Raw genomic sequence first — 10,692 nt, forward strand, 5'->3', positions numbered from 1 at the left:
ACTTTTTAAAAATGCACAATACAATCAGAATCTCATAAAAACCGTTTCAAAATTTTATAAATAAAAATTAGTACAATTATTTACTCTTTTTTTCCTGAAATAGTACAATTATTTACTTATTTTAGCTATTATATATATTAAATAATACATGTTGGCTATCTATCTTTTAAAAATACACAATACAATAAAAATCTCATAGAAAAACGCTTTCTATTTTCCTTAATGAAATAATTTGAAAAAGAAGAAAAACAATACCTAAAAGAAGATTAGGTTTCAAAATCATAAAATCAAAAATTTTATAAATAAAAATTAGTAAAATTATTTACTTATTTCAGCTATTATATATTAAATAATACATGTTGGTTTATCTAAGAGCTTTAATTGTACAATTTGTAAAAAAAATTGTGACTGAAATTCTATACGTTAAAAATTAAATTGGTTATTTCGCAAAAACATTAAAGCTATTTAGTACATTATCTCTATGTTAAAAACACTATTAAATTACCTTTAGATACTATTGATGTATTCATTTATTCAATATGCTCCATAAGCTGTATGTAAACAATAAGCACATTGATACATTATATTCATCTTTTTTTTTTTTTAAGTAAAAACAGGAAGTTGGGGGAAACTCGACTTATTCCAACTAAATTGGTATAAGACAAAGTAAATCAACTCCATGCAACTAAATTTATTAATATAAAAAGAAAAGAATACAAAAATTGAAAAAATAAAAAAAAATAAAATAAATGAATAGAAAAGGACTTAGATGTCTCGTATTTCTCGAAAAAGTGATTCGATTGCGGGGAGGACAACCAGAATCAAAAGAGAACCTTTCAATAGACTCTATGTCCCAGGCTAGAAGACTAGTTAAATCTTCTATAAACAGTTATATTAGCATCATAAAATACGAACTGAGAACAAAAAGGGGGATACCCATCCCACCACTGATCCATTGAGGCAGTCGTACCTGTGCGGGAGAGGCAATCTGCAACTGTATTCTCCTTCCTGAAAACATGAGAGATGAATACAGTTATGGTGTTAAGAATATCCAAACAGTGCAACCAATCAAGCATGAACTTCCATGGAACTTCTTTCCGTTTTTCCTTCAAAAGGTTCACTGTAACCAAGGAGTCATACTCTATCCAGAGTGGAAACCATTGCCTGGCCTCAGTAGCCTTAATCGCGTATATTACCGTCTACATACATTGTATTCGTCAACTTTAATTGTTTTGTTAAATAGAGGTAAAATTTATTTTATTTGAAAAGGTTGAAAGCAAAATTTATCATTTCATATATTAAGGGTAAATATGTACTACTCCAAATATAATGTGAGTAAATTTGGACCTTTTACTCTTGTTATTATTATTAAGATAAATTACAGAAAAAAATCATGTGGTTTAATGTATCATGAAATTGATGTTTGTTTTTTTTTTCTTTTGTTGGAATGTTAAAATAACAATTTTAGTTTGTTATTTTTTTATCAACTTGAAACTTAAATATATAACGGATAAATGGAATAACTTGAAATATGTCAATTTATTCTATGTCATGCGATCTTTTTAGCATATCATATTTCCTTGAAGAATATGGTTGTGTTGGTCGGAAATATTCTAAATGTCTCTAGGTCATTTTCTTATTTTGAAATGGTACATGAAGAAATAACTATAAATCTTCTGAGCTGTAAATAACGATAAATCTTCCGGCTCACCAGCTCACAGCATATGAGCTTTTTATTCCGTCCTTATTTGAAAATTCTATCTTGTATTTAGAATGATTATTCTTTAACCTCTTTTTAATACAAAAGTCATTTTATATATATATATATATATAAAAACTTATACATTTTTTAGTTAAAAGAAAAAAAAACTCATTATATAATGCAACATTAATAAATAAATAAAAAATGGATAAAGTTCAGTGGTCTCTTCCTTAGTGAAAGTTTGCTCTGTCTCTTCCATTGGTGAGAGTTGTTTTCTGTGACCTAGGTTTTTAAATCTGTTTTTCTTCTCATCGTTCATCCTTCCTATCTGTGGGGAGGCGCGATTCTCTGGCGATTCTTTGTGAGGGTTTTTAGTGGCCTGGTTTTTCTCCTCCTTGTCTCTCTCTGCTGCGATTTGCGGGGTTCTTCTTCCGAGTCTTTTATTGTCGGCGTCAATTTCAGTTCTGTTTTTCACAGGCCTTCTTTTTCTGATTTATCCATGGAATCTGTTTTGTCTGGGTTACATATCAGGGATGAAGAGGAGGAAGGGCTCGATTTAGGGCTGACCCCAATTGAAGGGGAAAAACGGAAAAGGGTTTGTGCCTTGTAGGGCAGTTCGTATCGGATAAACATATCAATTTCCCAGCGATGAAAATCAAACTTTCAAATTTGTGGAGGCATGGCAGAGGAATTTCAATTCAAGAAATCGACACCAATCTGTACTCTTTTGAGTTTTTTCATCTAGTTGATCGTGATAGAGTTCTTGCTGGTGGTCCTTGGTCTTTCGACAATTACGCCTTAGTACTAAACTACTGGGAGGTAGACTCTAATCCTAAATTGGTTGATCTTAGTTGTTTGGAAATATGGATTCAGGTGTATGATTTATCAATTGGGGCTATGTCAGAAGCGGTGGGGAAGCAATTGGGTAATTTCATTGGTTGTTTCCGGGAGTACGACCCCAATAATAGCATTGGTGTTTATCGACAATATATGAGGATCCGTGTTTTGATTGACACTCAGAAACCGTTAAAAAGATTCAAAAAAATCAGGAAAGCTCAAGGAGATTGGACTTTTGTTCACTTTAAATATGAAAGACTTGGGATTTTCTGCTACATTTGTGGTTTGATTGGTCATCCGGATCGTTTCTGTGAACGTTTATTTGAAGCCCATTCATCTGAAATAAAGAAAGAGTGGGGGGAATGGCTTAAAGCACCGATTCACAGGGGTGGGGATCAGGGTGGATCCAAATGGTTACGGGCGCCTGGCGGAGGCAGTTTGGGAGGTAGTAATTGGGGTATTATTAATTCATGGTCTTCCCCTAATAGTAAGGTTCTTTCATCTCATTCAACTGATGCTATTGGAGGTATTGACGCACAGGGAGGTGATGTTGAGATGGTTCCTAATGAAGAAGAAGGGTTAAATCTTCAAGAAGATCGTAAGCGTCGAAGGGCTAAAGATTTTAGGAGTGATAAAGAACCTACATCTGGCAATGAAGAGGGTAGTGTTTTGAAGTCGGGGTCAGAGCACAGTTTAAGCATCAAGGAAAATTCTAATTCACAACATGATATTGAATCTTCCTCTATTCCTGAATCGGCGAGACCTGCAGCCCAGGTCCGCCGGTCCAAATGAGATGTCTTAGTTGGAATTGCAGGGGTTTAGGGAATACCCGTGCAATTCGTAGTCTTACTGAGCTTGTGAAAGATCATTCCCCCGGAGTGGTTTTTTTGATTGAAACTTTATGTGATGATAGGCGTATTGAGATGGTTAGGAAACGGTTGAATTTCAGCAATTGTTTCTCGGTTAATAGTTTTGGTCATAGTGGTGGTTTGGCGGTGTTATGGATGAATGAAGCAGGGGTGGAAATTGTCAGTTACTCGGATCACCATATTGAGCTTCGTATAACTGATAGTTCTGGGGATTGGCGTTTGGTGTGTTTTTATGGGTATGCTAACCGTTTTGAGCAGTTTCTCTCTTGGTCTTTACTTCAGCAAATTGCCTCAACGTCTATTCTGCCGACTTTGTTTATTGGCAATTTTAATTGCCTATTGGATCAGTCTGAGAAGCTTGGAGGGCCTATTTATCCACAATCCTTAATTACTAAATTTTCTGAAGCTATTTCCAACTGTAACTTGCGTGAATTAGTGTTGCTGGGTGATAAATTTACTTGGGAACGTGGTAGGGGGACTAACGGCTGGGTGAGGGAGAAGCTTGACAGGGCTTTTTGTTCCGACAGCTGGTTATTGAGGTTTGAGAATCATAGACTATCAAATTTAGTGGCATCTTATTCTGACCATTCTCCTCTCTTGTTGGATTTTTCGGTTAGGTCTTGTCACAGACGGAAACACCTGTTCAGGTTTGATATGAGTTGGCTTTTGGAAGATGGTTTCGAGGATATTGTGCGTCGACATTGGAATGTGGGTAGAGGTGCTAATATGGTTTCTCGTTTAGCGGCTGTTTCGTTATCTATGGATCAATGGGGCCGCAATTTTAGAAGCTGTTTTACAAGGAAGATTGCAAATTGTAAAAGTATTTTAGAACGGCTTAGAGGTAGTACTGATGCGTCTGATGTCACCCGTTTTCTGGATACTAAAAAGATGTTGGGATGATTTATTATATCAAGAGGAGGTCTCCCTACAACAAAAGTCTAAAGATTTTTGGCTCAAAGGGGGAGATTGTAATTCTAAATTTTTTCAAGCTTGTATGCGAGGCAGATTAAATCATAATAGAATTAGCCGAATTCGTGGTGAGGATGGGGTAATGGTGGAAGGTCAGTTTAGCTTGGGTTCAACTTTAAAAGATTATTTCACTAAGGTTTTTGCTCCCAGCGGTAACTCTGATTTCTCTACGGTTTCTGTTCTTGCTGAAGTGGTTACTGCTGATATGAATGCTATTCTAATTGCTCCGTTTTCTGTTGATGAGTTCAAAAGTGTTGTTTTTCAAATGCAGACGGATAAAGCTCCTGGACCTGATGGTCTAAATCCAGGTTTTTATCAACACTTTTGGAATTTGTTAGGTGATGATGTTTTTTCATGCTTGTTCTGGTTGGTTAAATAGAGGGGAATTTCCGGCTAATCTTAGCGATACCATTATTACCTTGATTCCTAAATGTGAAAATCCGGAATGGGTAAAGGATCTGAGGCCAATTGCCTTATGCAATGTACTCTACAAAATTATTGCTAAGGTTTTGGCGAACCAGCTTAAAGTTGTCCTTCCTGATATTATATCCGAAAGTCAGTCTGCTTTTGTTCCTGGTAGTTCTATCATTGACAATGTGTTAGTTGCATTTGAGTCTATACATTTTATGAAACGCCGGAATAGGGGTAGAGTTGGCAATGTGGCCCTTAAAATTGACATCAGCAAAGCTTATGATAGAGTTGAATGGGGTTTTTTACAAGCTGTTTTGGCTCATCTAGGCTTTCATTCGTAGTGGATCTCTTGGTTAATGCTTTGTGTCACTACTGTTTCATACTCAATTGCTGTGAATGGGGAGTTGCTTAGACCAATTATTCCTAGTAGAGGCTTAAGACAAGGGGATCCTTTATCTCCTTACTTGTTTATTCTTTGTGCTGAGGTCTTCTCCAAACAACTTTATCGTGCTGAATCAGATGGTTTGATTCATGGCTGTAGTATTCATAGAAGAGCTCCGTCTGTGTCCCACCTGCTATTTGCTGATGATTCTTTTTTGTTCTTTAATGCTAGTATTGATGAGACTAAAGTGGTCATGGACATTCTTAGGAGATATGAAGTGACTTCTGGGCAAGCAATCAATTTACAAAAGTCAGGAATATTCTTTAGTCCCAATGTTAATGAAGATCTGCGATTAGAGATTAAAGCACTTCTGAATGTAAGTCTTCCTCTTGACACTGGTAAATATTTGGGTTTGCCTTCTCTGATAAGGCAGTCCAAAGCGGCTATTTTCAGTTTTCTAAAGGAGCGTCTGAGAAAACGGTTTAATAGTTGGGGGACCAAGTTTTTATCTTGTGCTGGTCGTGATATTCTTTTAAAATCTATTACACAAGCGATCCCCACCTATTGTATGAGTGCTTTTCTACTTCCTAGATCGTTATGTGATGAACTTCAGCGTATGATGAACTCTTTTTGGTGGGGTATGAAAGGTGATGGTAAGAGAGGAATTCACTGGTTTGACTGGAATCATTTATGTGGAACCCGTGAGAGTGGAGGTTTGGGTTATAGAGATCTGTTTACATTTAATCTCTCTTTTGTTGGGGAAGCAAGGTTGGAATTTCATACACAGCCTGGATACTTTGGTAAGTCGTATTTTTAAAGCTAAATATTTTCCTCAGGAGAACTTTCTTTCCTCTAAACTGGGCTCTAATCCCAGCTATGTTTGGAGAAGTATGTGGGCTTTACGTGATATTCTATGTTTGGGCTTAAGGTGGCGGGTTGGCACTGGTGAGAAAATCTTAGTATGGAAAGACCCTTTGCTTATTCGTGATGTTGATTTTATTCCTAGCCAAGGGGCTGATTCTAGTTTGATGACTGAAAGGGTCTCGGATTACATTATTCAAGCGGAACGTCATTGGGATCGGGATAAGGTAATCTCTAATTTTAATGTTGTGGAGGCTCAAATGATTAATGAGATGTTTTTGCCTTTTATTCCAAGGGAAGATAAACTGATTTGGCATCATACAAAAAATGGATGTTACTCATCTAAAGCTGGTTATAAAGCTTATGAGGCTAGGTATCGTGGTCGGAATGTTGTTCAAGGTTGGGATAAACTTTGGAAACTGCAGGTACCCCCCAAAATCAAGTTCTTTATGTGGAAAGCTGTGAAAAATTGACTGCCTACTGGGATGAGACTTCAAGGCAAAGGTATGGAAGTATCTTTATCTTGTTTATTTTGTGATGAGGAGGTCGAACATGCATGGCATTTATTTTTAGATTGCCCTTTTGCCGGGGATTGTTGGCGCGCGGCTGGGATTTCTATGCCGTGGGACAGCTCTACCGAGTTTGGTGATTATATATTAATGTTGTGCAATAGTAGATCATCTCAGTGGCTTGATAAAATGGCAACTGGTTTATGGTGTATTTGGGGGGCCTGGAATGATTTTTTGTGGAACGGTAATCAGAAGCCTGCTGGTTCGGTTGTGCAGCAGGGGCTGCTATTTCTTGCTTTGTGGCAACAGCAGCAATATCGCACAAATTCTTCGTTAAGGACTTCTGAAGCGGCAATCAGATGGAGTCGTCCTGCTGCTGGGTTCATTTCTTGTGCTGTTGATGCCTCGGTGTTCCAGGAGTCAAATCAGTTTGGGTGGGGGGTTGTATTACGTGATGATCGGGGTCAGTTTTTAGTGTGTTCCAGCGGCTACGCTTACGGCAATCACTCGGTAAAATTTGTTGAAGCTTTTGCACTTCTAAATGCTTTAAAACTGATCTCCCATCTTGACTTGCAAAATGTTATTTTTGAAACTGATTCAAAAATTATTGCGGACTGTGTTAATTCCGTCTCCATGGATTTCTCCGAGTTTGGTGCTGTTATTTTAGATTGCAAACATTTTCTGTCCAGTCGTACCGGTTGTCTGGTGACTTTTTGTCCTAGATTAGCGAATAGAGTGACTCACTGTGTAGTTAGGAGAGCTCTTTCCAATGCTAATTCTTTTATTTCATTCATTGTTCCTGATTTTTTTGAGTCTGTACTGAATTCTGAGATTGATCCTGTTTAATAATACTCCATTTTCTTCTGAAAAATAAATAAATAAATAAATAAAAAAACTGAAAGCATACAGAAGAAATTGAAGATGAATAAATCGTGATTTTTTAAGTAGTGGGATGAGAAGATTTTTTTTGCAAAAGGTAAAAATTAGGGTTAAGGTGCAAAAATACCCCTAACGTTTTGGACCAGGAGCAATTTTACCCCTAACGTCTAAAATGGTGCAATTTTACCCCTAATGTTAGAAGCCAAGAGCAATTTTACCCCTAACGTTAATTCGTACAAAAAGACAGTATATCTTTTTTTTTTTTTATTTTTTTTTTTCACATCTCAACTTATGTTTGTGATTTGTTACTGATAAAATCATACACGTGTGAAATATAGATGACAAGATTCATGACCGAGAAGACAGTTTGATGAATTATTTCTCAAATTGACCCAATTTATGAACGTTAGGGGTAAAATTGCTTTTGGCTTCCAACGTTAGGGGTAAAATTGCACCATTTTAGACGTTAGGGGTAAAATTGCTCCTGGCCCAAAACGTTAGGGGTATTTTTTCACCTTAACCCTAAAAATTATAATTATAATCCCTGCTTTAATTAATTAGTTTTTGGTAATAACAGAATAGTACTACTAGAGCAAAGCGTATTATTAAATTGCAACCTTACTTTGGAAAATGCCACATCATCGATCCGACAGTCTCACAACTGAAAATCGCAGCCATTCATTTAAATAACCAACGGTTCATATTTCTCTAGGAGAACATCCTCCACGGATCGACTAAGCTTCTTCTCCTTAGATAATTGTATAAATACTTTCAGAACCTGCCCACTTTTCCATCTGTTCCAGCAATCTCTCCTTCTCTTCCTCGATTCGTTTCTCAAATTTCCAATTCAAGCTTTCGTATTCAGGTCAGTTCTTGTGCAGTTTTTAATAATTTCCTCTTCTGTGTTTTCTGATTTCCGAAGCAAAGCTCTGATTGTCCTTTAAATCTGAAATTGGGATTTTGTTAGTCTAGGGTTTTGATTTGTATTTTTCACATTCTTCAATTCTCGAAAGTAGATCTAGATTTCTTATGATTGTTAGGGTTTATCATTCTCAATATAATTGATCAATTCAATAAATCTTCTTCTACAGATCTAGGTGAAAAAAATGTCTGGGCGTGGAAAGGGAGGCAAGGGGTTAGGAAAGGGAGGAGCTAAACGTCACCGGAAAGTGCTTCGCGATAACATTCAGGGAATCACGAAACCAGCAATCCGGCGATTGGCTCGTAGAGGTGGTGTAAAGCGTATCAGTGGGTTGATCTACGAAGAGACCCGCGGTGTCCTCAAGATCTTCCTAGAGAACGTGATTAGAGATGCCGTGACTTACACCGAGCATGCTCGCCGGAAGACGGTTACCGCCATGGATGTGGTGTATGCCCTGAAGAGGCAAGGCAGGACGCTGTATGGGTTTGGTGGTTAGGGCTTTTGATTTGAGAAATTTGGGCTTATGGTTGGGTACTTGTAAATTGACTTAATGGGTTGTATTTTGTGGTATTTTGTAACTCAGCCCTTGAATTTGGAATCAAATGCTAGTGCACTTTTGCTACACATTATATATTTATAACTTTTTTTTTTTTTTTTTTTTTTTTTGCTGAACAAGAATACAAATAAAACACAGAAACACCAGGAAAGGGGGGAAAAAAACAAATTAACTGGGGGCTTTTCTCAACTTATAATACAGGGTATGAAACCAACAATTTGAAAGGACATTATAGAATTTAGTAAGAAATTCTCTTTGGAATGATATCCTTACACTAGGCCCACCTACCAAAAAAAAATGCATCCAAAAATTACATTCCATTAGAGAGCTTCTATATTTTAGTATTCGATAGAGCAAAAAAAAAAAAAGTATTAATTGGATAAATTGAACTGAAAGAGTAATTATCCAATTAAAATACAAAGAAAAATGTGATAAAGTAGGAATGGAGGCCACCAATGTACCATTTATAATTATATATAAAAGCAGATACAACCATTCTAATAGTTGTGTACTACTTTTTCATCAAAGTAACAAAGAAAGAGTTGCCACTAGAGGTGCTCTTAGGATATGAACCAAAGTTTCATCCGTCTTTCGGCCTCTCCATAAAGAGATTAGACGCTTTCAAGTGTAATGGCTTAAGAGACGTTTTTGAGTATGCATCTGTTTAGCCATTAGTCATTCCAAAAGGAGATTGACTTCATGTTTCCAATGCTCCAAGCGAGACGCTTGGTAAAGGTATTGAAGACCAGCCGAATGGTTCACCAAAGGTGCAATCTATTGTTTAAAATTTTCTTATTCCAATGGAAGATTATGTCCTAACTGTATGTCGCAGACAATATCCGAACCTAGAATGATTAAGGCTCTTCCCAAATTTGCTAATTAAGTTTCAGACGAGGACTGTATTACTGTCTTCCGCTTTTTGAATACATATCCTGCCCATCACTTTGGGGTGGCATACTATATCCCATAGAACTAAATGGACTTTCTGGTTGTTCTCATGATATCCCCAAACAAACTACCAATTGAGTTTGTCTATCTTTTTTAAGGTAGTAGTCAGAAGCTAGTTTGTTTACATCACGTGGTATTCAGAGCAACAGATCTGACTAATTGAATTAAGGTAATCCTTTCGGGCGAAAAGGGTCAGTTAGCTTTCCAAAAACTGAGTTCGAATTTAATACGCTCAATTGTCTTAGCAAAGTACTTTTGTTTGTCCTTTCATGATGTAGAGGAACCCCCAAATAATTGCATAAGCACTTAGTAAGAGGGATTTTGCAGGTATTGCTCAAATTTCGAGCCAAGCTGGCCGAGACATTCTTTGAAACGTAAAGTCTGGATTTTTGTAGGTTAATTTGTTGGCGCGAAACATCACAACAGTTGTCCATCACCTCTAGAAAAACTTCAATTTGGTGGATGTCAGCTTTGAGGAAGATAACTAGGTCATCAACGAAGAATAGATGGCTGATTTCTGGCCCTTTTCACGAGAGGCATATCAACTTTAATTTTTTAGTGGCAATAGGAGCACTTATCATATGGTCTATTCATGCCATACAGAGGACAAATAGGTACAATGATATATGGTCCCGTTGTCTTATCCCTCTCATACCTAGAAAAAGTTTAGACATCTCCCTGTTGATCATGACCAACATGAAGCTACTTTGAACAAATCTATTAATCACTTCCTTCGAAGCAATTGGAATTCCGGCTTCAATTATAGTATCAACGATGAAATTCCAATTTAGATGCTCGTATGCCTTCTTTAAATCAATCTTAATAGCTAGCAACCCTTTTTAGCCCT

The 10,692-nt window shown here is 36.8% G+C and overlaps 1 protein-coding gene across 1 annotated transcript; it reads left to right on the forward strand.

Annotated features, from left to right (window-relative positions):
- The first annotated feature begins 8,129 nt into the window (after positions 1 to 8,129).
- LOC136225673 (histone H4) lies at positions 8,130 to 8,965 on the forward strand. The gene is made up of 2 exons (XM_066013777.1): positions 8,130 to 8,284; positions 8,511 to 8,965. The coding sequence occupies exon 2, from the start codon at positions 8,526 to 8,528 to the stop codon at positions 8,835 to 8,837; it is 312 nt and encodes a 103-aa protein (XP_065869849.1). The 5' UTR covers positions 8,130 to 8,284; positions 8,511 to 8,525; the 3' UTR covers positions 8,838 to 8,965.
- The last annotated feature ends 1,727 nt before the right edge of the window (positions 8,966 to 10,692 follow it).

This window comes from Euphorbia lathyris, chromosome 4 (assembly GCF_963576675.1).
Source record: "Euphorbia lathyris chromosome 4, ddEupLath1.1, whole genome shotgun sequence".
Classification (NCBI taxonomy): domain Eukaryota; kingdom Viridiplantae; phylum Streptophyta; class Magnoliopsida; order Malpighiales; family Euphorbiaceae; genus Euphorbia; species Euphorbia lathyris.